At 45.2% G+C, this 27393-nt stretch overlaps 2 protein-coding genes across 9 annotated transcripts in view; both read left to right on the plus strand.

Annotated features, from left to right (window-relative positions):
• Window positions 1-1672: 1672 nt before the first annotated feature.
• DHX40 (DEAH-box helicase 40) lies at window positions 1673-16743 on the plus strand. Of its 7 annotated transcripts, none has more exons than XM_039720907.1 (17): window positions 1673-1897; window positions 2511-2656; window positions 3106-3225; window positions 4280-4510; window positions 4698-4764; window positions 5278-5409; window positions 5869-5968; window positions 6251-6337; window positions 7874-8056; window positions 8991-9071; window positions 10342-10499; window positions 11306-11420; window positions 11698-11806; window positions 12109-12203; window positions 12713-12782; window positions 13831-14059; window positions 15661-16743. In XM_039720907.1, the coding sequence occupies exons 1-17, from the start codon at window positions 1759-1761 to the stop codon at window positions 15798-15800; spliced, it is 2202 nt and encodes a 733-aa protein (XP_039576841.1). In that variant the 5' UTR covers window positions 1673-1758; the 3' UTR covers window positions 15801-16743. The 7 variants fall into 7 exon arrangements, with proteins under 7 accessions (XP_039576841.1, XP_039576844.1, XP_039576843.1 ...); XM_039720910.1 differs by having other exon boundaries at window positions 15664-16743; XM_039720909.1 differs by lacking the exon at window positions 12713-12782 and adding an exon at window positions 13433-13502.
• Window positions 16744-18113: 1370 nt separating this feature from the next.
• Window positions 18114-27393, plus strand: part of CLTC (clathrin heavy chain) — a 30268-nt gene continuing 20988 nt past the window's right edge. The window contains exons 1-2 of one of the 2 annotated variants that reach the window (XM_039720635.1): window positions 18114-18384; window positions 25657-25864. In XM_039720635.1, coding sequence (XP_039576569.1) covers window positions 18343-18384; window positions 25657-25864 — 250 coding nt within the window. In that variant the 5' untranslated portion in view covers window positions 18114-18342. The remainder of the gene's footprint in view (window positions 18385-25656; window positions 25865-27393) is intronic. The other variant, XM_039720636.1, reaches the window with a different exon arrangement.

The raw sequence follows: 27393 nt of genomic DNA on the forward strand, positions 1-27393 counted from the left end.
TGCCTTCTTGTTGGCAGATGAAACAATTATTTGTAGGTTAGACAAAGCTAACTGATGGAACTGATGGAATATCTTCCAAGCGTCAGAGTGCATGTTCCTAGTGGGGAAATATTTCTCCCATTGTGCTGGAGGCAAAAACTGAGAGAATTTGGGAATAACCAGATTCAGTGGGTGGCCTGGATTTGCTCCTGGTGTGACACCAAATTTACTGCGTGCTTCTTTTCACTGATAGAGCCCAATGGAGGGTGAAACAACCGTGTGTGAGGGGAGAAAGCACTGAGCAAGGGCAAAATACACCATAAAAATTGCTTTTTTGGGAAAACGGGGAGCTGGACTGCGGCTGGTGTGCGTTCAGTGTTCTGTGCTTGCCACCTTCAGGCCTGCTGTGAACTCACAGCCGGAGCTGCAGAACCTTCATTTGTTCATCACATTTTGGGGTTATTAATGTCCTTAAAAATCACATTTGTTACCCGCAGCACAACACGGCGATACCTGCACGTTCCAGAGAGACATCGATTATTTATTTCAGCCTTGCCAAGCCTGGGTGAACCTCACAGATCAGGCACCCCAGCCATCAAAAACTTTTTACTGTTTACACATTTTAGCAAACAAAGGAATTAGCGTTCATTTGCCACCAGTCACAGAGTCCACTCGTTAATTAGTATTCTGTCTTCTGCCGGTTAATGATTTGCTTCTGACGGTAATTAGTGCCGTGCTGAGTCCTTCCCTTTGGGGTCAGTGGGGTTCTAGGGTCGGTGGTCACAGAATTACCAGAATTTTACCCTTTTACCCACTTGGAGCTCAGTTGGGTTTATCAGATTCTTCCACATCTTGGCAGTTCTGCCTGATGTCCCTAAATTCTGCATTCTTTGTGTCCACTACCAAGGGTATCCTTTTTTCCCCACAGCTTTGTTAAGCTGCCCCTAAGTCTGAGATCACTGGACTATGTTCAACCCTAAACTTGTAAAATTCTAACAAGTAATTTGTTTTTTCTAACGCATCACTTGGAGCTTGTTGGCTGCTCTCTGTTTCAGAGATTGAATCTCATCTCTTGATTAGGCTTGAAAGTATAAAAAGATCAAACACCAAAAAGCTTTTTATCTCTCAAGGATGAAGTTTTGCTGCAGCACGTTTGTTTATCAATATTTTACTATATTCTATATGCGTACAATTGTGTTTTGTTCAATATTGTGTAGCAGCCTAATGCAACACATTTAGCTGACCTATGGAAAGAGAATGTTACTCTGATTTATGACAGAATTCGAGATCATTTCTTGTCCCTTAGATTTTATTACATGTGGCAAGATGTTTTCTTTCTAATCAGGGTCGTTCCATCATGACATTAATGCGTGGACTCAAGGCTCAAGTTTTGTCACGAAATAAATCTGAGCAGCCCGGTCTGGCGGGAATTCTCCCCGCCCATTGATTTCGAGGTTCTTTCAACCCTTCCCACTTTGTAATTTGGCGATTTTTATGATTTTTTTTTAGGCAATTCCGTTTCTCTGAGGCGCCCTGAGGGCGTGAGGGGACCGCGCCGTGGGCGTGGCCTAAGGAAGAGGCGGGAAGCCGCGCGGAGGCGTGGCTTAGCGAGGAGGCGTGGCTTAGCGAGGAGGCGTGGCTTAGCGAGGAGGCGTGGCTTAGCGAGGAGGCGTGGCTTAGCGAGGAGGCGTGGCGCGGCGGGGGCGCGCGGGGCGCCGCGTCCAGGTGCGCGGGGTGGGCGGGGCCTCGCCTGAGGGCAGGTGAGCGCCGGGGGCCGCCATGGACGGCCCCGCCCTGCCCATCCGCCGCTCCCGCCGCGAGCTGCTGCAGGCCGTGAGGGAGCGGCCCTTCCTCATCGTCACCGGCGAGACGGGCAGCGGCAAAAGCACGCAGCTGCCCAGGTACCTCTACGAGGCAGGTAACGGAACCGCCCCCCACACCCCCACCCCTCTCCGCGGGTTGCGGATGTGGGGAACAGGCTCGGATTGTAATCCCCCTGTCCCCTCGCGGGTGACGCAGCTTGGGCTGTGGTGAGAGGAGGTGGCTTGGTCAAACCTTTTAAATAAAAAAAAAAAAACAAACCCACCAAAAAACAAAAAAAAAATTAAAAAAAAAAAAAAAAACAAAACCAAAATACCCCAAACTGTGGCCATGTGTAGGTGTTATAAAGTGACCTGGAGCAGCTCAACTCGGTGTGCCACACTCACGGGGGGGTTCAGCCTCATCCTAGAGCCACTCCCAGCACCTGGAAGAGTGGCAGGACACAGGGAATGGTTTCCAGCTGCCAGAGAGCAGGGTTAGGGGGGATATTGTGAAGGAATTCTTCCCTTTGAGGGCAGGAGGGCCTGGCACAGTTTGCCCAGGGAAGATGCCCCATCCCTGCAGGCATCCAAGGCTGGAGAACACCTGCAGCAACCTGGGACAGTGGAACACCTGCAGCAACCTGGGAATTGGAAGGATGTCCCAGGAAGGGGTGGGATGAGGTGATCTTTGACGTCCCTTCCAACCCAAGCCCTCGTGTGTCCCCCCAGGGCTGGCCAAGCACGGTGCCATCGGTGTGACCCAGCCGCGGCGCGTGGCCACCGTGTCGGTGGCACAGAGGGTGGCCGAGGAGATGGGCTGTGCCCTGGGCACTCTCGTGGGATACCAGGTCCGCTTCGACGACTGCACCTGCGAGGTGGGGCCCTGGGGGCTGTCCTGGGCGTGTGGCAGGGTCACCCAGGCTGTCTCAGAGCTATTCCCGGCTGTTTGTGTCCTCTGGCTCGTTTGAGGGAGGTTTTTGGGCACCTTGAGGGTGGAACGTTGCCAAGCACCCCCGTGCTGCTGTGCATGATAAGGATTTTATGCACAATAAGAATTGTTTTAGCTGTAAAATCCTACATCAGTGTATGGACATTCCCTTAAATATCTTTAGTTTATGATGACCACAATAAAACCCCACCCCAAAGTGCCAGAATATTGTAACAAAAGGGTTCATCAACACCCTTTAGTTGACTTTATTTTCCCTTAAATATCTTTTAAGGAAAACCCTTGTGGGGTGCTGGACGAATGTGTGATGTGTGTGGCAGTGTTTGCTGTGAAATAAAAAGCCGGGCTGGCAGGTGACAGTGTGATTAACCCTTGCAGGACACTGCCATCAGGTACATGACTGATGGGTGCCTGCTGAGGCAGATCCTGGCTGACCCCCTCCTCAGCAGGTACAGTGTCATCGTTCTGGATGAAGCCCACGAGAGGAGCCTCAGCACTGTGAGTGTCACCTCGTAGCTGGTTTTTTGGGTCACTGTTTCTCTTTTTCTGTGCTGTTTATCCCTTCCTTTCCCTTCAGCACAATCCCCAGGGGTCTGGACTGACTTTCTATGGATGTGTTTTGTCCTTTTGCTGTCCTAAGAGCACAGAAGTGCTGCATTGTTTAAAATGCTGAAAATAAGATATGGCCTCTAATAGTGTTGGAGTTTTAACATTTAAATGCAGTTAAAACTTTGCTGGCTGTTGAATACTCTGGCAAAATTTCCAGGAGTTTGAAGCCAGAATGCAGACTTTCTAAAATAATAATTTAAAAAATAAACCATCAGAAAATACACCAAAAAAAAAGCCAAAACAAAAGGCCCAATGTTTCTTAGGGTGTGCCAATGACTGTGCAAAGAGATTATGGCTGGTGGGTCCATGGGAGCATCTAGACCTGAGTCCCAAAAGCTTTCAGAGGTCACCCTGACCCTTCTGTGGCCAGCAAAGGGACACTGAGGTCACTGAGACCTCAGGGGGTTGTGCTGTGTCAGACAACCTCCTGCTCCAGCACACAATCTCCAGTCCAGCTGGGAAAGGGAAACTGCTCCCCTGAATCCCAGTTTGCCCTCAGGCATCTGAGGGAATTGCAAATAACTGAGCTGAAGTGGTGGAAGGAGCACATTTGTAATTCAGGGAAGCACGGAGTAGAATAAACTTGCTGAGGTTGTAGCAATAAATAAAACCAGGGAAGGTGCACACACAGGGGGCACAGACTGGAAAATGGGATGAAAAATGGGTGTGAGGTAAATTCTCACAAAGGACTTGACCAAGAGAGTATAAAAATGAAATACAGAGGGGTTTGAGTTACACTGGTGCTGTCTGTGGGCTGTGAGAAGAGCTGGTGAAAAATTCATAAAGCTCTAGAAAGGGCAAATGTGTTTTCTTCAGAATGCTTGAGCCTGTAATATGTGATTTTCACCATATCAACAGGATAAAATCATCAAAATTCCAGGTTTGTCAGGCTCTTCTAGCTAAACCAAGGTATTAACATCAGCTGTTTCTGTTTTCCTGCTAGGATATTTTATTTGGTTTGCTGAAGAAGCTGTTCCTGCAGGAGAAGCCAGCAGGCAGGAGCACAGACATGAAGGTGGTGGTGATGTCAGCCACCCTGGAGGTGGAAAAGCTCTCGGAGTTCTTTGGGCACTGCTCAGTGCTGCACATTCCAGGGAGAAATTACCCTGTCAAGGAGATATTCTGCAACCTGCTGAGCCCCAGGGATGTGGGCAGCTCTGCCTATGTCACAGAGGTTTGTTTTCTCTCTTTTTTTGGGGTGATTTTCATCTGGGGGAGGCCACAAGAATGAGCTGCTGTGTTGTGTTCTCAGCATCTCTGCAGGAAATAGGGGAGGATCAGTTGGTGTGATGAATCCTAGCAAGAATTAAATGGGATTTCAACTGATTTTAGCTTGTTTAATTTTTTTTTTTGTGTTCCAGGCTGTGAAGGTTGCCCTGGATGTTCACTTAAATGAACCAGAAGGTGACATCCTGGTTTTCCTCACAGGTGAGAATTTTCCTGGATACTCCAGGTGAATCATGGCACTGCCAGCAAAGCAGAAAAGCTTCCAAAGGCTGCCTGGTTTCTCCCAGATCAGTGGGAAGGGAAAGGTGCAGGTTGATGCACAAAGTCCTTGAAATTGTAGTTTTCAGAGCATTGTAGGAATAACCAGATTGACTCAGTGTTGTCTCCATGGTTTAGTTTGTGGTTAATTCATGGAGCAAGAATTATTTTCGCTGTAAAATCCTACATCAATGCATGGGCCAGGCCCATATCTAATATTAATATTAATAGCTAATATCTAATAAAAAGATACCTAATCTTTTAAGGCAAATCCTTGGTGGGAGGCCCTGTGGAAAGGCTGGATGTCACCTCCCAAACCCCCTCTCATTAATTCCTCATTTTAATGGCATTGGTCTATTGCATATTGACAAAACAACCTTTTTTAAAGGTATTGCAAACCAGGAAGGCAGAGCTGTAGGTAATTAGGTCACTAAAATGCTCTTGTGTGTCTTTTAGGCCAGAATGAGATAGAAAGAGCTTGTGATTTGCTTTTCAAGAAAGCAGAGTCCATCGATTACCGCTACGAGGTGCACGACCGGGCTGTGGAGGGGCTCCTCATCCTGCCTCTCTATGGCTCCATGTCCACAGGTCAGAGCCCAGAATCTCACTCCATCACAGCAATCTGAGCTGCAGGAGTTGTTATAGACATCATCCCCATCAGATTTTCTGTTGGGGTTGGGAAAGGGGTGTTAATGAACCCCTTTGTTGCAATATTCTGGCACTTTGGGGTGGGGTTTTATTGTGGTCATCATAAACGAAATCAAACTTCAGCCTTCTCTACTTGAGCCTCCAGTCAAAATACAAATCCAAGTCTGGATATGACTTCAAGATCCTCAGTTAGGATGGGGATATTGAGTAACTGAAAGTCCAGATGACTTCACATTTTACTTTATTTTATGCTTTATTTTATACTTTATTTTACTTTATTTTATTTCATTTGCTTTTACTTTATTTTATACTTTATTTCGCTTTATTTTATATTGCTTTATTTTGCACTGCTTTATTTTATTTTGTCATTTTATTTTATGTAATTTTCTGTCATTTTAGATCAACAGAAAAGGATATTTTTGCCAGCCCCCAGAGGCATCAGAAAATGTGTGGTCTCCACGAACATTGCTGCAACATCTCTGACCATTGAAGGAGTCAGGTATTGATTTCTGTCCCTCATAACAGGGAATAATTCAGAAAGGTCTGGGTTTGGAAAAACACATTTATTCTGCTACTATTGCCTTTTTTTTGGGTGTGTAGTAAGAAAACCATTGACATTATTATAGCCTTAGAAGTGACCAGTATTTTTGAATCTATTTTGAAATCAAATCTACTAAATAACCAGGGTCTAGGTAGAATAAATGTGTTTTTTAAAATTAAATCCATATGTCAGTTACCTGCTGAGCCCTCTGCTTTTTACCTCTCTGGATTGTTTTTTCAGATATGTGGTGGACAGTGGCTTTGTGAAGCAGTTGAATCACAATCCCCGAGTTGGGTTGGACATCCTGGAGGTGGTTCCCATCTCAAAGTAAGTTAAAAATTTGCTGTTTCTGGGAGCTGCTCTGGCAGTAATGCTCTGTATTGGTTGTTCTTTAAAAAAATAAATAAAAAGATCGGCAGCAGCCTCGAAGCCCCATGATTTAAAATAATTTTAAGGTTTAAAAACCCCTTTAAGGTTTGAAGCCACTTGAAGGGTTGAAAGCACTGTAAGGTTTAAAACCACTTTAAGGTTTAAAAACCATTTTAATGTTTAAAAACCACTTTAATTTGTTTTAATTAACCAAGTTAAAAGTGGTTCAGGATATAGAACTTCCTAAAAGTCACAGGTATTTAGGAGGAATTGGCATTGTCTGAGGTCTGATCGGTGCTGGCTGAATACAGCAGCGTCCAAAAATACATAAAAATTCTTCTTTATTTCTTGCACAGCTGGATTTTTCAGCTGCTGTGCAGGAATACCTCTTCCATCTGTAAAGAGAGACATTTTGTGCTTCTGTGGCGTGGTACCAGCAGGGATGCTTTATTTTGCACTGCTTTATTTTATTTTGTCATTTTATTTTATGTAATTTTCTGTCATTTTAGATCAACAGAAAAGGATATTTTTGCCAGCCCCCAGAGGCATCAGAAAATGTGTGGTCTCCACGAACATTGCTGCAACATCTCTGACCATTGAAGGAGTCAGGTATTGATTTCTGTCCCTCATAACAGGGAATAATTCAGAAAGGTCTGGGTTTGGAAAAACACATTTATTCTGCTACTATTGCCTTTTTTTTGGGTGTGTAATAAGAAAACCATTGACATTATTATAGCCTTAGAAGTGACCAGTATTTTTGAATCTATTTTGAAATCAAATCTACTAAATAACCAGGGTCTAGGTAGAATAAATGTGTTTTTTAAAATTAAATCCATATGTCAGTTACCTGCTGAGCCCTCTGCTTTTTACCTCTCTGGATTGTTTTTTCAGATATGTGGTGGACAGTGGCTTTGTGAAGCAGTTGAATCACAATCCCCGAGTTGGGTTGGACATCCTGGAGGTGGTTCCCATCTCAAAGTAAGTTAAAAATTTGCTGTTTCTGGGAGCTGCTCTGGCAGTAATGCTCTGTATTGGTTGTTCTTTAAAAAAATAAATAAAAAGATCGGCAGCAGCCTCGAAGCCCCATGATTTAAAATAATTTTAAGGTTTAAAAACCCCTTTAAGGTTTGAAGCCACTTGAAGGGTTGAAAGCACTGTAAGGTTTAAAACCACTTTAAGGTTTAAAAACCATTTTAATGTTTAAAAACCACTTTAATTTGTTTTAATTAACCAAGTTAAAAGTGGTTCAGGATATAGAACTTCCTAAAAGTCACAGATATTTAGGAGGAGTTGGCATTGTGTGAGGTCTGAGCAGTGCTGGCTGAATGCGACAACATCCAAAAAATGCACAGAAATTATTTATTTCTTGCACAGCTGGATTTTTTCAGCTGCTGTGCAAGAATACCGCTTGCATCTGTAAAGAGAGACATTTTGTGCTTCTGTGGCGTGGTACCAGCAGGGATGAGAGGTTTGGATTTGGTTTTTTTGGGGCAGGAGTGAAGCCAAGCAGCGAGCCGGGCGCGCCGGCCGGACGTCGTCGGGGAAGAGCTTTGGGCTGTACAGCAGGGAGTTCTGGGAGCAGTGCATGCCCCAGCACACCGTGCCAGAGATCAGGAGAACCAGCCTGACATCTGTGATCCTCACCTTGAAATGCCTTTCTGTGCATGATGTCATCAGGTGAGCTCCTGCAGGGGGATTATCCCTGTCCCAGAGGGGCAGGATTAGGTCCCCAGCCAAGTGGGACACTTCAATCAGCTTTGCTGCTGCTCTGCTCTGCCACTCCAGCCTGGATCCCAAGCTCCAGGCCAGCTTCAGCCTCTGCCAAACTCCCATCTCGCCCAAATTAAATGAGTTTGTTTGTAGCATTCCTTTAAATACATAAAATCCTGGCTTTTATATCTTTTAATGCTTAAAATCCTTAAGACACTGGTTTTTAGCATTCTTTTAAATACTTAAAATACTGGTTTTTAGACCTTTAAATGCATAACATCCTTAAGATAGTGGTTTTTACACCTTTAAATACTCACAATCCTTAAGCTACTGTTTTTTAGACCTTTAAATACTTACAATCCTTAAGGTACTTTTTTTTAGCATTCTTTTAAATACTTAAAATCCTTAAAATCCTGGGTTTTACACCTTTAAATACTTGCAGTCTTTAAAAGACTGATTTTTACACCTTTAAGTACTTGCAGTTTTTAAATACTGGTTTTTACACCTTTAAATGCTTAAAATCCTTAAAATACTAGTTTTTACACATTTAAATACTTAAAATACTATGTTTTATACCCCAAAAGTTTCATCTCTCTGGAATTTTTTAGTTCTAAGACCATACAAGAGTAGAAAATGCAGTTTAATGTTTGCCATGCTGGGATTTGTAATCAGAAATTCCTCAGCTGGAGGTTGTACAGGAACAGACAGAAGATGATTATTATTATTACCTAACTTGGGTCAGAAAACCTGCATTGGGGAGGTTTAGAAGTTAGTTTTATAATTATAAAAACATGAAAATAAATTTAAAAATATATTTTAAAATCAATGTTTAAATATTTAAATATTTTAGAATTATTTTCATAAATATGAAAAGAATAAATTACCATATTTTTAACCCTAGGTTTCCCTATTTGGACCCCCCTGAGGAAAGACACATTTTGGAAGCTCTGAAGGAACTTTACCAGTGCAGTGCTATTGACAGGTAAAAACCAAAGGGTTTCACACCAAAATTTCAAATCCAAGGCTTAAATTGGTGTTTTGTGTGGATTAAAGGACACTCCTCAGCAGCAGAATGTGTTTCCTTATTTAACCTCCAGGAAGTTGACTGGGGTTTAATACACTGCCTGCAGAACCAGGGGGAGAGCAGAGTTTGGGGTTTGGGAGATAGAAATCAGGTTCTGCACATTGTCCTGGAGTTCCTGAGTGAGCTCAGCTCTGCAGCCCCCAGACTGCTGTGGCAGCTCAGGCCCTGCCTGCACGTCCAGCCAGGAGCTCCAGGCAGGAAGTGAGATCTCATCCTAAGCTTCCAGCAATTCTTCTTGTAAATAATAGTAAAAAAATAAATAAATAAAATAAAAAGCTGGCTGTGCCTGCCATGGGGCAGACACAAGCAAACTGGAGAAATGTGGATTATTTTATTGCTAATGACACTTCTCCATGGTCCCAGCACCTGTGTGGGCACTCATAGTCCAAAGGAAAGTGCTTCTTACCCAATTCACATTTAAACATAATTTCATTGAATCTGTATATATAAAAATAGATATAATAGAAATATATAAAATATATATTATGTGTATGATATGTATGTAAATATTATATATAATATAGAATTTATTTTTATATATGTGAATATTATTTGTATATACATATATTATTTATTATATATTTATTATCTATAAATAGATAATGTACATAGTAAGACATATAATAAGAAGATATAGTATAATAAGATGTATAATAAAATATAGAAAATATATTAAAATATCATATATATCTATATAGATATATTTTTCCTATAAACATATCTAATATAAATATATATATTTCCTGTAAATATATATATTTATATATAAAAAAATATATATTTCCTTAAATGAAAAATAGATATATTTATATAAGATAATATATAAAAGTATATATATTATATATATAATACAGATTATTTTTACATACATAAATATTATTTATACATACATATATTATTTATTATATACTTATTATTACATATAAATAGATAATATACATAATAAGATCTATAATAAGAAGATATAATAAGATGTATAATAAAATATAGAGAAATATTAAAATATAATATATATCTAAATAGACATATTTTCCTATAAATATATATAATATAAATATATATTTTTCCTGTAAATATATTTATTTTTATATATAAACATATATATTTCCTTAAATGTATATAAATATATGTAATATATACATGTAAATTTTTTTTCTCTCCTATAAAGGAGAGGCCAGGTGACAAGACTGGGAGAATTCCTGGTGCAGTTTCCCCTCCCTCCCAACTTGTCCTGTGCTCTGATAAAAGCAGCTTCCCTGGACTGTGAGGATCTCCTGCTTCCCATTGCAGCCATGCTGTCCGTGGAGAACGTCTTCATCCGTCCAGGTGGGAGCCCCTCTTCCCAAAAACCCTCCCCAGCCTTGGAGTCAGGGCACTCTGTGTGCCAGGAGCTGGGCAGCAGGCTTGGATTGGGAAAGTGCCTCAGCTGACAGGTCAGCAGGGGAAATCTCTGTCACATAAAAAATGAGGGGGAAAAATCTGCTGCAGAGGCCTCAGGGCAGCAGGCTTGGGTTGGGAAAGTGCCTCAGCTGAGAGGTCAGCAGGGGAAATCTCTGTCACATAAAAAATGAAGAGGAAAAAATCCCAAAATAAAGCCAAAATGCACCCCAAAAAATCCCAAAATAAAGCCAAAATGCACCCCAGCAGATGGGTTGCTGTGGGTGTGAGTGCAGACAGCAGGGTCTGGCTGTTTTTAGCAAGTGTGGCATCACCTCTGGAGTGTCTTTGCTGTTCAATAACTGTTTCAGCAAATAGATTATTGCCTTTCTGTGAGAGGCTTGGCTTGGCACTGCCTCATTTCCATTGGTTTTCTAGGTGGCAAATGTCATTTTGCTGTGCTTCCAGGGTGGTTTCAGTGCAGCTCAGCTCCACTAGAGCTGAGTTCAGTCTTTCACCAGTGCTAAACTCGAGGCTGTCCCATCCTCCTGCTGCCCCCCAGCTGTGGCACATCTGCAGCCTTGGTGGTTCCTTTGTGCTGCCCAGTCCCTGCCTGGGCAGTGATAAATAAAAATGACTTTAAGTCATATAACTTATAGATTATTCAGTCATACAGGTCAAATTAGGTGGTGATAAATAAAAATTACTGTAAGTGATATAACTTATAGTTTATTAAGATATAACTTATTCCTCAGGTGATCCTCAGAAGCAAAAGGAGGCTGAGCTTCAACACCAGGAACTTGCCTCACAAGTGGGAGGATGCAATGACTTTGCAACCCTCTTAAATATTTTTGAACAGTGCAAAGCAAGGTATGAAATTCTCCCTTACACTGAGTGGTTTGGCATTGCTCCTAACTCCCAGTTTTTAGGTGTGCTGCAGATACACATCTGTGTGCTCATTCCTAATTTCAGATTTATTCCTTGTTGTGATCTGTAATTTCCATCCAGACACTTTTTATTTAACCCCACAAAGTATCTGCCTGTGTAGGTTGCTGCCTTTGTATGACCATACAATAAAATAGAGGCAAGTTTCTTTGCAAGCAGCTGACAAAGGGCTTCTTTATAATTCAAATATTCCTGTTCTCAGCAAGTCTCCTTCAGCCTGGTGCCAGAAATACTGGATCCATTGGAGAGCTGTGAAATCTGCTTTTAGTGTGGAAAGGCAGCTGCGGGAAATAATCACTAAACTGAAACAGGTAAAAAAATAACATTTCTGGGCATGTTTGAGCTGTATAAACTTATATTTAGGAGATGTAGTGGGTGCTGAGCCTTTGCCAAGTGGCTGCTGCCTTCTTCCAGTAGAAAATAAACCACTTAAGTATTTTTGTGGAGCACCCTTGCTTGTGTGACTCAGGTACAGTGGTGGTAGTGGGCAAGGAGAGGTTTTTCTCCTTTCCTCATGATTTCTGTCCAGAGTTTAAAATCCATGGGATGGAGGGGGTTTAACTGCTTTTTCTTGAAGATCCATCCTCATTCATGTTGATTTTTCTTTTTCCAGCTGCCAGACTTCCCTAAAGAGACGTTTGAAGGCTCCAGAACTGAAATACTGAGAAGATGCCTGTGTGCAGGATACTTCATCAACGTTGCTAGGAGGTGAGGAAAGAAGTTTGGAGACCTGCATGGAAAAGAAATTATGCAAATGACTTTAAAATGTGGTTTTATGTTGGTAAAAGCAGCAAAGTACAAACTGCAGGTGAAGGAGATGTTTCTGGAAGGGGCTGGAACCTCTGCTTTTGCCTGTCTTCACCATTCCAAGGGTGTCAGCAGCTTCCCAGGAATGTCATTTTTCTGTCTGTGAAATGAACTCACCAGCTGAGAGTGGTTCCAGATATTCAGCTGAAGGGCTTGGAAGTCTCCAGTTATCACAGTTTTCAAAGGCTTCACTCCCAAACCCTGTTGTTACTGCTGCTGTGGTAAATTAGATATATTGTATTTCACTCTTTAAATGTTTTTTTACAGTTTAAGTCTGGAAGCACCTTCCTCTAGGTAGATATTTGAGAACTTTTTTCTGTGCTGCTGCTGATTTCTTTAGTTCAGTGTTGCTGTCTAATCACAGCAATGTGTGTTTTGTGTTGTTGTTGTTCTTAATTTCTTTTTTCCAGATCTGCAGCCAGGACATTCTGCACCATGGATGGCCATGGCAGCATAGTCTACATCCACCCTTCATCCACAGTGAGTTCCCAAAGCCTGCTGGTAAAGCAGAAAAGCATCTCTGAAAGGAATAAGGGCCAGGTCCTCCTGTTGTTACTGTGGTGTTACACCTGCAGTGCTGCTGTGGCAAATTAGATATATTGTATTTCACTGTTTAAATGGTTTTTTACAGTTTAAGTCTGGAAGCACCTTCCTCTAGGTAGATATTTGAGAACTTTTTTCTGTGCTGCTGCTGATTTGTTTAGTTCAGTGTTGCTGTCTAATCACAGCAATGTGTGTTTTGTGTTGTTGTTGTTCTTAATTTCTTTTTTCCAGATCTGCAGCCAGGACATTCTGCACCATGGATGGCCATGGCAGCATAGTCTACATCCACCCTTCATCCACAGTGAGTTCCCAAAGCCTGCTGGTAAAGCAGAAAAGCATCTCTGAAAGGAATAAGGGCCAGGTCCCTAAACTCTCCCTGGTGAGAGTTTGTGCTCTGCTTTGTGCTCTGCTTTGTGCTCATTTTGTTTAAATGGTTTTTTACAGTTTAAGTCTGGAAGCACCTTCCTCTAGGTAGATATTTGAGAACTTTTTTCTGTGCTGCTGCTGATTTCTTTAGTTCAGTGTTGCTGTCTAATCACAGCAATGTGTGTTTTGTGTTGTTGTTGTTCTTAATTTCTTTTTTCCAGATCTGCAGCCAGGACATTCTGCACCATGGATGGCCATGGCAGCATAGTCTACATCCACCCTTCATCCACAGTGAGTTCCCAAAGCCTGCTGGTAAAGCAGAAAAGCATCTCTGAAAGGAATAAGGGCCAGGTCCCTAAACTCTCCCTGGTGCTTGCTTTGTGCTCTGCTTTGTGCTCATTTTGAGGGTGGGGAAGAGCCTCACTTGCTCAGGCTTGGTCAGGGTTTGGGCTGTGAGGTGGGAGTGACACAGGCTGGACTTTCCCTCTGGCTCTTTGGATCGCACGGACAATTCTAAAATCTGAAAACCCAAAACCTGCTAACACCCCCTCCCATCTCAACCACTGACACCCTGCTGCAGGTGAGGCTCTGAAAACCAAACCACCTTTGAATTTTTCAGCTCTACAACCAGGAGACCCTGCTGGAGTGGATCATCTTCCACGACGTGGCCGTCACCTCCAAGATCTACGTGCGCACCGTGTGCCCCGTGCGCTACGAGTGGCTCCGGGACCTGCTGCCCAGGCTGCACCAGGTGGACGCCTATGAGCTGAGCAGTGTGGCCAGGGAAGAGGTCACTGAGGAGGAAATAACCAAGTGGAAGCAGAGGGAGGAGCTGAAAAGGCAGTTTGGTAAGCACAGTGCTCGTCTCTTTGTGCGTGTTTGCTTTTTGTTGTTGTTTTGGACCCCTGTGTGTTTATTATGGCACGTTCTGGGCTGGAAGGTGTTAATTTGTTTGGTAGTGTTGTGGGTGTTTTGTTCTCCTCACAGCTCTGCAATACTTATTTTCTGTCCCAGCAGTGTGAATTGTGGTGTTAGCTTGCTGCTTCTTGCCACGCTCCCCCCCTTCTTGTTTCTTAGAGCAGAATTGAATAAAAGCATTTTGAGGCTGGTTATTTAAGGTTGTGAAGGGTATTTAGCCATTGATGCCCAAATAGTGCTGCTCTGGGAGAAGTCCTGAGAGCTGTGGGGCAGAGGAAAGGGGAAAAAAATTAATAAACCTCACCCAGCAATAGATAGAGAAGAAAATTCTCACATTTTGGTGAGTGTCTCATTCTGACAATGAATTTAATGCCATATGTGTAAATAGTCTGTGTTAATTAGAACTGCTGCCTGCTAACTGAGCTGGCTGCTTGACATTCCTGGGATTCTCCTGTCAGCAGGTTCCTAAAGCAGCCAAGTATTCAAAGGGCCTCTTTACTCCTGAGCTGACCCTTCCAAAACATCCATTTATTGTACAGTAAATACAGACTCTCTTCCATTTCCTTAACAAAGGGAAAAATGCAGACTTGTGCTCAGGCCAGCATCTCTTGCTGCCCTGCATTATTGTGTAAACCCACCATTTTTAAACATGAATTTCATTTGGTTATAAATAATGCAGAAGAGCCTCATCAGTTTATCTGAAGGAAATGTTCTCTGTGTCCCCCTTCACATTATGACTTCATCAGGCAATTGCCAATTAATTGGAGCTTAATTTTGACCTTACAGATGCTGTATTTCTGGCACCGTCATGAAAATAGGTGGCTGAATAGCTGACAAGATGTAATAATTGGAAATATTTTAACAATGGATGCTGATTAAAGCTCCTTCTTGTTCTCTGACCAGGCTGCAGGAGCTGCTTCACTCATACAGATTTTAGGCTGTCAGAGCCTTTTATTTTCTTTTTTATTGTTTGTTTTAGACTGAAAATATTTTCTGCTTCTCTTGCCTTCTGTGAGAAGCAGTCCCAAGGTCTCAGTGCTGTGGGGAATGTGCATTTCTGATGGTGGCTGATCTGCAATATTGACTTTTCCCACTCCCTTATCTGCATGTTTTCCTCTCCCTCCCTCCTGCCTCCGGAAATTTTTTAAAGATAGTTTATCCCAATGTTTTTTCCTGTCCTGTCCTGCTCAAACCTGAGCTTGGGATGTGCAGTTCAGAGAAGAAAGGGGTGTGTAGAACACAGCCTGCATATTCTCTGCTACAATAAAAAGCAAGATTTGGGGATGAGATGAGCCCAGCTGCAAATATTGACATGGGAGCTAAGGTGTGATTTTATTTTGAATTTTTTTTTCCCTCCCTGCTGTGGTGCAGTCTGTCCTCTCTGGAAGTCATTCAAATGGCTGCATGTGAGATAAAAAAAAAGAGATTTATTGGGGTTTTTTTTTGTATTTAACAAATAGGAGGAGTTGTAATGCTGGAGGGGGGTGGGTTTGACACAGAGAATTAATTTCTTTCTGTCCTGTCCCCCCAGAAGGAGTCCCAGAGAGCTCTGCAGGGAAGATGGAGAGGAGGAATGATGAGCAGTCCATCCAGGACGCCCGAGCTCGGTACCTGCAGAGGAAGCAGCAGAGAGCTCAGGCTCTGAGTGGCCCTGAGAAGGAAATGGGGTGACCCTGCTGGCAGCCCTGCTCCCACTGCCAGGGGAGGCAGCTTCTGCAGCTCTGGGGCTGTTTGCAAAGTGCCCAAGGGCTGACAGGAGGGCAGGGGAACCTGTGGTCAGTCCCAGTGCCAAAGAGGACAAACACAATTCCCTCTGCATCCAGCAGGGAAAACTTCCCAAGCTTTGTGTTGCTGCAGGTCAGTGGCAACAATTTGGTGGCCTCAGCTGTGGCTGAAGCCCTGATACCAAGTGTGGTGCCAATTCTCTGGCATTTATTTGACTTAAAGAGCTCTCAGTGCTGTTAGAAATGAATTTTTTCTTCCAGGTCGCTTGGGGTTTATTTTTGTACGGAGTGGAATTTTAATTTTGTACCCATTTTATTCTGTCTGATGGTGGTCATGCAGAATTCATGCTCAGGAAAATGTGCAGGAGGGGCTCTTGTAGTGGTGGCAGCAGCAGGATTAGATCCAAAGGGACAATTGCAGGATGAAATCCAAAGGGATATCTCCCACCTGCATTCCATGCTGTGCTGTACCAGGTACACACAGGGAAATAAAAATGTTTTTCCTTGAGCATCTCAAAGAGCAAGGAGCTGTGGTGCTTTGTCATCATGAAGTTTGTTTCCTTCTCAATAAAGAAATCCTCTTTTATCACCATAATAATCCTAAAACGCTCCAGGGCTCCAGTGAGCAGTTTGTGTAGGAATTTCCAAATAATTGGAAGAACTTGCTGTGATTTTTCCTGCCTCAGCTGCGTGCTCTGTGTCACCCTGGGCACTGGTTCAAGTGGTGTGTTGTGTTTTATTGCTGGAGCCTGAATAAAACATTCACCATTCCACCTCTGCCTCACCTCCAGCATTCCAGCACTGCCCAGGATCCCAGAGCCTCTAAAACCATTGGAATTTTAAAAATATTACAATATTATTGCTCATAAAGAAAGTGCTGGCTCTGGTAATTGTTCCTCTTGCTGTGATTGATGGGAGAGGGTTTTTGTTCTTTCAGGCTCTGCTTTGGAGCAGCAGCCCCTGGGCTTGACTCATCCCCTGCTCTGAGTTTTGCTGTTTAATTTGATTTATATTTGCAGTGTCACTGCCCCTCATGAGTCAAATGCCATCTGCACCACCCAGTGGGCCTGAAATGAGTACACAGAATGCCCACTGTTCCTTGGGGCTCTAAATCACTTGGCAGATCCTAATGCTGATTTTTTTAAATTTTGGAGGTTTTTTTTTCATTTTTCTTTATAGCAAGAAATGAGGGATTTTCCCCCCACTGTGTTCCAGGGCTTCTCAGAGGTTTGGAGATGGGGAATTTAAGACAAAGTAAAAATTGTCTGGGGAAGTAACAGTGGGGTGTTAAATGAAATAAGATTTCAGCCAGCACACCCAGCTCTGGATGCTGACCTCAGGAAAAAGTTAAGTTTTTACCTGTTCTACGTGCTGGAGTTCAAGTGTGAGTTAATGAAACACAGAGGGGAGCGTGGGGCTTCGTTAGTGTGCTGCACTAATTAACTGGGGCCTGGGAAGGGTCTGGGAGAGCAGCCCTGGGGGTGAGGGACAGGGACAGCAGGGGACAGGGACACAGGGAATGGGGAATCCATGAGATCGTGGGGACAGGGACACTGGGGATGGGGGATCCATCAGATCTGGGGACAGGGACACTCCAAGGATGGGGGATCCCTGAGATCAGGGGGACAGGGATACCAGGGAATGGGGGAATCCATGAGATCTGGGAACAAGGACACTGGGGATGGGGGATCCGTGAGATCATGGGGACAGGGATGCAGGGGGAGAGGAATCCCTGAGATCCTGGGGACAGGGACACCCTAGGGATGGGGGTGTCTGGGGACAGGGACCAGGGGATGGGGCTCCTTTAGATCCCGGTGACAGGGATGCTCCAAGGATGGGGAATCCATCAGTGTGGGGACAGGGACACTGGGGATGGGGGAATCCATCAAATCCTGGTGACAAGGATCTTGTCCCCTCGGTGTCACCTCGGGGGGGGGGGGGGGGGGGGCGGGTGGCTCCATCACATCCCGGTGGCGGGGACATCCCTGTCCCCTCAGTGTCCCCAGGGAGGGGACACCCCGCGGCGGTGGCAGGGGTGTCCATGGCACCTCGGTGACAGCGACACCCCGGGGGGGGGGGGCCCCATCACATCCCGGGGGCGGGGACATCCCTGTCCCCTCAGTGTCCCCCCGGTGTCACCTTGCCCGGCCGCGCCGCCCCACGTGACCCCGCGCGCGCGGGGCGGAAGTGACGCCGCGGCCCCTCGGTCGCATGATGTGGCAAAAAAAAAAAAGGCCGGGGAAGGCAGGGAGGGAGTGATGCGTCCCCAAATAGTCCCTTCCGGCGGCGCATCACACCCGCCGCTCCCATTGGCGCCGCTCGCCGGGATCCCTCCGCGCGGCCGGCGGCGGCGGCAGGTGCGGGTATCCTTCCGCGGCGGTATCCTTCCGCCGGCGGGGGCAGCTTCCGCACGGCCCCGCTCCGCCATCGCGGCCCCGCTCCGCCCGCACCGCTGAGCCCGGCCCGGCCCGGAGCGCCCCGCCGCCGCCATGGCCCAGATCCTGCCCATCCGCTTCCAGGAGCATCTCCAGGTGGGCGCGGGGGCGGGCGGGCCGCTGCCTCGCTGCGCTGAGGGAGCCGCCCGGGCTCGGTGCCGGCGGAGCCGCGCCGGGCCTGCCCGGCGGGCCGTGCCCGGCGGGGTGGGCGAGGCTGGCGCGGTGCCCGGGCGGGCCGGGCGCGGGAGGCTCCGCTGCGCTTGCCGGAGCAGCGCCGCGGGGAAATCCCGGCCCGGCACGGGGCGTGCGGGGGGGTGAGCTGGGCAAGGTGAGCGGTGTCCGTGTGCCGCTTAATTATATTTATTTGAATGGTGTTAAAGTCTGTGTAGCTCTGAGCACAGGCTGAGCCGTGCTGCCGGTGGTCCCGCGCGGAGTGTCGTTTGCTGGAGGAGAACGCGCGTATTGCAGCGGAACGCGGGAGCTGCCGCGGCTCCCCGCAGTGCAGCTGTGGCAGTGCAGGTGCCCAGGTGCCAGCTCCGCTGCCCGCTGGCCTCTCCCCAGCCCAGCTCTGGCTCTCCTCGCACCAGAGCCACGCGCTAATGGTTTTCTTTCCCAGTGATGGCATTGAATAGGTGTAAGGTGACTTCCCGGAGCGGGCTGCGGGAGTGCGGGGCTGCCTCCCTGTCCGTGGGTGAAGCTGCGGCGCAGGGAGGGGTCTGGAGGCGCCGATCCAGTTGTGCAATGGGCACTTCCTCTCTGACAGGTCTGAAGGGCGAAGTGCTGCGGGGCACGGGGCTACCGAGCTCGGTTTTACTGCTGAGGAGTGCTTTTTTTCTGTTTTTAAGGAGAGTTTTTCTAATAAAAGCTGGCACACCTGGTCAAGGTCTTCTGGTGGCATGTGGTGCCAGTGTCTGTGTTTGGTTTCTGTTCAGCTGACTGGGGCTGTGGTGGGCAAACACACAGTGATGGATTTGCATGATATACAGTGCCTCTTTTCCCTAATTCAAATAGAAAGCAATTCATTTCTAGGCACCTTATTAAAAGAACCACTGCAGAATGAACCACTGTAGCCTTAGTTGAAGGCTACAGCTGTTCACAGTGTTTAAATAAACGCTGCTTTGGTGGTTGTTTAGGTGTGTAGCTGAGCACTGAATGGTTTTACTCCAATATCAGTTTAAAAGCAGGCCAGAATTCATAGTTTAGGTGTCCCTGTAGTGAGCAGCACTGACAGGAGCATCTCAGGAATTGGCCAGAGCTTCACCTCCCAGCCAGTGCCTTGTCCTGGTGGTGGCAAAGCCCAGACCCAGTCCTGAGGAGGTTCTGTGCCCTCAGGTGAAGCCCATCCCTCTGGGCAGCCCAGCTCTCACTCGGGCATTGTGGCAGTGCACCTTTGTGCATTATTTAAGCCCCAAACCTTGCATGTGACCCACTGCCAGGTCTCTAATGACATGAGTCCTGTTACATAATGAAACTCATCTGCTTCACGCCAGAAGTGCTGGGAGTTTCAGGCCAGCACTACAGTGGAACAGGACTGGTCTGCCTCCAGACTGATTTATCTGTTTATTTGGGGTTGAATTTGCATTTTTCTCTGCCTGAACCTATTCAGTGTGGAGCACTGGCTGAACCAGTATCTTTTACAGCTGCACACAGGAGCTGATCCTTTCTCAGATGGGTGTGCACCCCTCTGAGCCTGGGTGCACGTGGCTCTCGCCTTTGAACTTCCTCCTTTCATTTCATTGAAAGAATTTCAGAGGAATTTGGATTCCAGGAGTTAATTGCTTTTCTGCTGAAGTTCCTGACGTAAATTTTGGGAGCAGAAACGCTGATATTGCAATGTTTTTGCTATCCATGCTCCTGGGAAGTCCTCATGGACTCAATAATACAATTTCTTGAACTGTACCTGACCCACATTGTCTAGGAAACTTGTTGTACAGGTGTTGTGCAACACCTGCAAGTTTGTAGTGGTTCTTAATGAAAATGAGGTACCCAGCTGGAGCCTTAGCCATGAAAACCAGGTGATGGATTTGAATGAGAAAGTTCTTGCAGCCTATTGTTGGAATCAATCAATAAACACAGTGTGATCCTAATTCTCCACAGATTCATTATTAGAGGTTAAAAATTGGTCAAGTACAAAGCTTGTCCTGGTGTTCAGCTTCAAGCCAGTCCATTAGCTGTTGCTGTTGGCAGCTTGGCTGTGTGATTAGGGAGTGAAAAGGTGAAAGCTCCAGAAACCTTGCTCCTGAATGCCTCATCTCTTGGGGGCACAGTGCTTTGTGCCCCAAATTGGAGCTAAAGCTGGACTTTGGACAAGTAGGTAACTTGCTAGGGAGGAGGGAGCTTTCTGGGGAGTGTAAAACCAAAAAGTGTTGTCAGGTCTCAGGGTTTGTTTGTCAGAGTCACGAGCTCTGCAATCTCAGCAGCCCCAGGTGTGCAGACTCTTATCTGTGTGGTGTCTGTTGTACACCCCTGCCTTGCCACCAAGGAACATCAACAACAGGCTGTGCACAAACTTCCCTTGGGAATTTTCAAGGAGGAACCTGATTCCTGTGCTATCAACACTCATGTTATAAAACTTTATATAGCTGCTGCCTTTTTTTTTTTCCCAAAGTGGCTATGAGGAAACAATCCACTGTGTATGTAGTGGGAGATCAGAGTTCAGTGTGTGGGATGATTGCAAATCTGGTTGCTCCTGTGCAGGCTTCAGGGATTCCTGAAATGTGCCTCTGTGTGTTTGAGGGTGAAAATAAAACAGCTGCTTTCTGTGGTGGGTCAGTGGAGCTTCTCTAAGATGACAAGTTCTTGATGAGTGAGGAGGAACCAGACTAATTAGCAGGTGATGAACTGTGGTTGCCACTTAATTTAACCACACTACCCTGAAATATATAAACATTGAACTTGGACCAGGCCCGCTGCTGTACTGATTTAAGGCATTAATAAATACTCTACTGGATCTAAATATTTTTGTTAGACAGTCAGAGAAAACTGCCAGCTCAGGCTGTGCACTTGATAGCAAGACAGAACTGCTTTTTTACCACTAGGAAAAGGGGGTTTGTATCTATTGTTCATTGATGGAGCAAACCTGAATGGCAGCTGTGCTGTTCTGCTGTGGTGGTGCTTGGTTAGCTTTGGAATCCCAGCTGTGCCAGAGAATAAAACAGGACAGCCAAGGCATCATAGAACAAAATATATAAATTCAATACTTTGCTCTAAATATGACAAACAGCAAAATTCTTCCATGTATTGTGCTGACAGTGAGTTAAATACAGCCTAAACCACTAAATCTCTGCTGTAACAGCATTAGTTGGAAGCAGTTACATCCTCTCTTGATAATACAAGTCAGGAATTAGAGGACTGTTGTGCCTAATGCTGTTTTGGTGGGATTCTTGCTCCCTGCTTCTTAGTAGATCCACATTCCTAAAGCCAGTGATTTTAGAATATTCCTACAGAGGGAAAATACCTAGCAGAGAGTTGAAGTGTCTTGTGGAGGGAGAGATTGTGTGTGTGTCTCAGCTAATTGGATAGGAGCAATTAGTTAAGCAGTTTATGAGCTGTTCTGGGCATGTCCCTCAGCAGGCACTGAGGTGCAGGCCCTGCCTGCCTTGGTGCCTGTGCTGATTTGGTGCTTCCTGCTGGGACTGGAGCCCCAGCCCAAGAGGAGGAGTGGGGCTCAGGGGTTCTGAGCTCCAGTTCCAGCAGGTCCAGCCTCACTGGTGGAACTGAGGCAGTCCCACAGCACATCTGTGGCTGCTGAGAGCGGGTGGTGCCTCAGCCTGCTGAGGGTGAGGCAGAAAATAGGAAGGATATAGAAATAGGAGAGCTCTTGAATGTTAGAGAGGTTCTTATCTGTTGAAAACACGACTTCCTAGGCTGCCACGAGCTGTAACTCTTACCTTGCACTGGTAAATATGAAGTACTTTGCCATGGACTGGCTGTGGGACTCTCAGAACTGCAGGGAGTAACTAAGAGCATCACAAACACAAATGGTTTTGTGTGACTTACGTTTGCTTTGCTGAATTTTCATGTGTGGAGTTAAAAGAGCAGCTCAGGTGTCTGCCTTGGTCAGTCAAAGTCTAGGAAAGCATGGCCTGGGATAGAACTAATATGATTCATTGCACACTGAAGTGCTTCTCAAAAAAAAAATAGGGTATTTTCCACTTTAGTGGCATTTTCCAGCTTTGTGATTTCTAGCAGCATGCAGATAAGGAGCCTCTGGGCAGGGGCTGAGCAGCAGCTTGTGGCCACAAGAGCAGTGGTTATATCCTGTTGAGTGTGAGAGCTGAGGTGAAATGTGTGCTCAGCACTTCCGTGCCCTTCTCGTAGGCAAGGAGAAATTATCTGACAGCTAAGCAGACTGTCCCAAGAAAGGGAACATTACAGGAAGGGGTCAACAAAGAGACTCCTGTCAGCAGTTTTACCATTCAGTTTGATGTCCCATACATGTGACAACTTCTCTGGCTAAGTTACCAAGAATGCACTTGAGTTATCTTCCAGTGAAAAAATAATTCTGGTAATCAGACATTGCCTTACAACGTTACAATGACTCACATCTCAGGGCTGCTCAGATAAATGCCATCACAGAATCCCATGGTTCAGCAGAGCCTGCAAGTGCCTGAAGTGTCTGCTCTTGGGTGAGATGAGTCCTTTGGGGCGACGTCTCTGCTGAGCACAAGAGTTGCTGCTGTCCCTGACAATCTGTTTCATGGTTCCACTCTACTGGAGCAGCTATTTCACAGAACACTTTCTTCCTAACAGGAGTCTGGTGTAACTGATCTTTCCAACAAATGGTGGTGTAAAAGAACTCCAACTGTAAATCAGTTGCCCAAGGACAGTTAGCAAGTTCTGCTTTCATATCTGCTTAAAAGCCAAGGAAGTGGGTTTTGTAGTAAAATATAGCAATGTCTGAAATTCCTTTTTTTTGTTTTGTTTATGAATCAGTGAAATGTAGTGGACCTGGTGGAACATTAAATATTTGGGAGTATTTCCCTTTGTAATAAAGAGAAGAAGAGGTAGAAAATCTGCCATAAACCCCTGTACTCAGTTTTAGTTTAACTCCTGAGTTTGTACATGGAATAGTATTGAAATTTTCAGAATAAAAGCCTTCAAAGAAATATTTGCTGTCATGTTTCCTAATAGTAATCTTCATCTCTGTTTGCTTTGCTTAGCTTTCTAAACATGCCTGCCTCACTCACCTGAACTTCAGCCTGTTTGGGCAGGAAAACAACCTATATTGCAGGGAATGATCTCTGCTCAGGAGTTCTGTGCAGCAAAGAAATTCACTGTTGGCTTCACCAGCTGGGCAAGGAAGTGCCACTCCTGGCTGGTGACACTCTTGTGTAACCAAACACAGAGATTGTCTTTGTCAGAGTCAATTTTCTGAGCCTTGAAGCAGATGTGCTTCATACACTTGGTTTGTTGAGATGAAAGATGAAATGTTGGCAGGAGTTTGTGTACTTAGAGACCTTGCTGATGGTTTCACCTCCATCAGAAACTTCTCCAGCCTTTCTTCAGAGCTCCTGTGCCAATCTTCTAAATCTTTGCAAAGAAACACCTCACCTTTGATAGCAGAAATTTTAGAAGCCTCCCATCTCCCACGTGGGTCAGTGCCTCAGACCTGGCACTAGCAGATGGCAGTTTGCTGGAGATTAAGGTAAATCTGCCTTGCAATATCCAAGCACCTTTGTGTGGTGGTTTTGTCTGGACCTCCCTAAGAGGTCCTGCCATCTGCTTGGGCTTGCTGCTCTGATTTGTTCTGTTGACACCCTTTGAGTGTAGTGCTGTGAGTTATTGCCAGGCAGAGTGCTTGGCTCCTGCAGCCACCCCCTCTACCAAATTAACGAGGAAATTGAATGCTTGATAAATGATTTGGCACTTGCTGAGCCTGCAGCCCTAGCAAAAGGAAATGCCACATCCCAGTAAGTCACTCCAGCTCTACCAGATCAAACTCCCACATCTTGAAACCTCCCCTCCCTGCAGGGTGTGATTGGGTTGTGTATAACCCAGCTTATGTATGTGCAAGAGGTCTAGGGAACACTGCTCAAAGTGTGGAAGGGACTTTTGAGCTTGAATCTAGAATCTTCTAAGTGGCTGGAGAATGTGTGGTCAGGGTCTGGGATGCTGGACCTCAAACAGTTGCTTAAATCTGAGTAAAAGAGTTCTGACCTGTCAAGGAGTTAGGGTTTGATTTTATTTTTTTTTTATGGCTGTCAAATGCTGTCACCTAAAGGTTTCCTGGCTTTATTGTCAAAATATTCTCTGCTTAATCTAGGTCATCCATCCAATGACTCCTGTGAAGGTTCTGTTAACTTGCTGTGGCACGGCTGAGATGTTACTTGTTCCTCACATGTGCTGTTGAGAGCCTGGGCAAAGGGGAAGTGGAGTAAAACCATCTTTATCAGGAACTGCAAACAGGCAGGAGCAGAGCAGCTGGGGCATGGCCTCCTTGGAGCTGGTCAGAGCACAGCTGATAAGAGCTGAGAGCTCCAAACCAGCACAATCAGCCTAAATTGGCTTTGAAGGTCTCGCCCTTCTTGGGACATCTTGTCCTTAAAGGTCTTCTAGAAAGAAAAATATCAGAATATTAGAGCTGATAGTTCTTCTTATAGGAGAAAACTGGAGAAGATGTGGACAAGCTGGATATCTGTGTGATATGACCATGACTGCATTTTCACTCTTAAAAATGCAATAAACTTTGTTTCCCTACTGACATCCTCCTCATACAGCAGCTTTGCAAAAGTGCTGTTAACTCAAGCGTTTTGTTGCAAGAAATGTGGGCATTGAAAGGCTTAGGGGAGCAGGCTGTGGCTCAGAGAAGGAAGTGGTTTATCGATAACTTCTGTATTCAGCAGGGCCATTGGTGGTTTCAGTGGTGCCCAGCTCTGCCTCCTGCTGCGAGACAGGCCTGGGCTAATTGCTAGACAGGCAGCTTTTTTTAGCTCCACAGGGATAAAGATAAAGCTCAGACACCTCACGTGTGATGTTAAGCTTGAAATAGTGATAGCTGTCAAAGCCAGTGATGAGTTCAGGGAGGAGAGCTGGTGAGAGTGAGGGTTGAAGCTGCAAGTCCAGTGTGGCGAGTTCAGTGTGCTTTAAGCCATGAGAGGGGCTCAAAGATTGAGTTCTTAATGGTTAAGTTGTAAATGGACCTTGAAGGCAAGACACCAAGTGCTTGAATGCTTCTCCAGGAAGCCTGCTGGGCTTGGTTGAAATTGTGCAACAGAGTGTGTTGTGCAGGTGTGGGGTAGCAAACTGTTAGTTGCTGTTTTGTCACAAAAAAAGGCAAAGTCTGATATTTCCTGTGACATTCACAAAAGCTGCTTGTGGCTGTACCAAGGCAATAACTTAACGTTAAACCTTTTTCTTCTCTTCCAGCTCCAAAATCTGGGCATCAACCCAGCAAACATTGGGTTCAGCACTCTGACCATGGAGTCTGACAAATTCATCTGCATCAGAGAGAAAGTAGGAGAACAGGCTCAAGTGGTGATCATTGACATGAACGACCCCAGCAACCCAATCCGGAGACCAATTTCAGCTGACAGTGCTATCATGAACCCTGCCAGCAAAGTCATTGCATTGAAAGGTATGGAGTCCTGATAAAGGGCTCTTTGAAGTGGATGGAGAACTAGTTTATGAGGGACTGAGGTCTCCCAGGTAATTTATGTGGGAGGATCCTGTAGCAATTTTCCACAGCTTAATGGGAGCTTAAGTTGAATGCATTTTCAGTTCTTCTGGAGGCAGCTGGGCAGGGAGCTTCAGCTGAGGCTTCCTGCCATTTTGCTGATCATTAGGATGAGGTTTTTCCTTCAGTCCAAATGCTTGCAGCTTCTGAGCAGGGAGAGCTGGAAGCCAAGTGTGGGCTTTAAGCAGTCATGTTAGAGGGAAGTGAGACCTGGTCTAAGAGTATAACTCTTAGATCAAATAGACCTTTTCCTTAGAGACAGGAAAACAGGCTGGGAAGGGGGGACAAATATTCCTGAAGGCCTTAGTTTGGCCTTGCTGAAAGAGACCAGTGCATATTTATTGTATCAGTCAGTGATAAGAGGAGTAAAACTATGCAGGGAAGACTTGTGTGGTGAAGGAAGTACAAGGTCAGCCAGCTTGGTATCGCTGATGTTACAGAGAGCAAACATTCCTCTGGAGTCTCCAGAAATGTCTTTCTCTTCCCCTCAGAGGCCCAAAAAGCCCTAAGTGCAGGCACTCTAGAAATGCATGTATTGCTAATGGAAAGATTTGTATGTATCCAATGTTACCTAACTTTGACTTTAATACTGTGCTACTGTTTTGTCACAACTTTAATGCCTTCTTGTGTGTGCAGATGGTGAGTTACTTCAATTGACTGTACCTAGTACCTGTTGTGTCTTATGACAAGAAAAAGCAGAATAAAATGGCTCAGATTGATGGTGCACATGGCTGAACAGTAGTGTTTAAACAACTAAAGGCCTAAAACTCAGAGGTTTTCCATGCCCTCCCAAACAAGGGAGACCCTAAGATTCCCAAAATTAATCCACTCAAGAACCCAAAGTGTATTTAAATCACTGGGATCTTGATACTGAGTTTTTATGAACAGGACTGACCCTTTTGACTCAAGTCTAGATTTTGCCTTGTAATATACCTTGCCTAGCATGTAGGAATGTGTTACCTGAATGTCCTCTCCCTTGACCCTAAAGCTCCAGCTGCACTAGATGTGGAAAAAAACTGCTGCCTGTAGCCTGAGTAACTCTGTAGTAGAGAGATTTCTCCAAGTTCTGGAGAAACTCCTCACTCAGCATCTTGCATCAATTGCTGAACTAATGGCTTTGAGCTAAATCAGTCCTTGGTGGGTGCAGGCATTTGCCTGTGTGGCACTGTGACTTCCTCAAGCTGGGCTGCAGTTAGTGACTGTAGCAGATATTCTGGCCTGCATCCAGTTTCATGGGATCTTTTCTATTCCTCCTGGGCTACACTTATGTGTGCTTAAATAATTCTCTCCTATAAGTAATAGAACTGGTCAGAACTTTTCTTGTCTTCTCAACAGGAAGACATAATTTCTTAGGCCACTGTGTTATAAAACTGGTAGATTTGACTGCAGGTGGCTGTTCAGGATGTTTGTATGCACCATTCTATGTGATT

Source organism: Passer montanus, unplaced genomic scaffold (genome assembly GCF_014805655.1).
Source record: "Passer montanus isolate IOZ18808 unplaced genomic scaffold, ASM1480565v1 scaffold44, whole genome shotgun sequence".
NCBI classification, from domain to species: domain Eukaryota; kingdom Metazoa; phylum Chordata; class Aves; order Passeriformes; family Passeridae; genus Passer; species Passer montanus.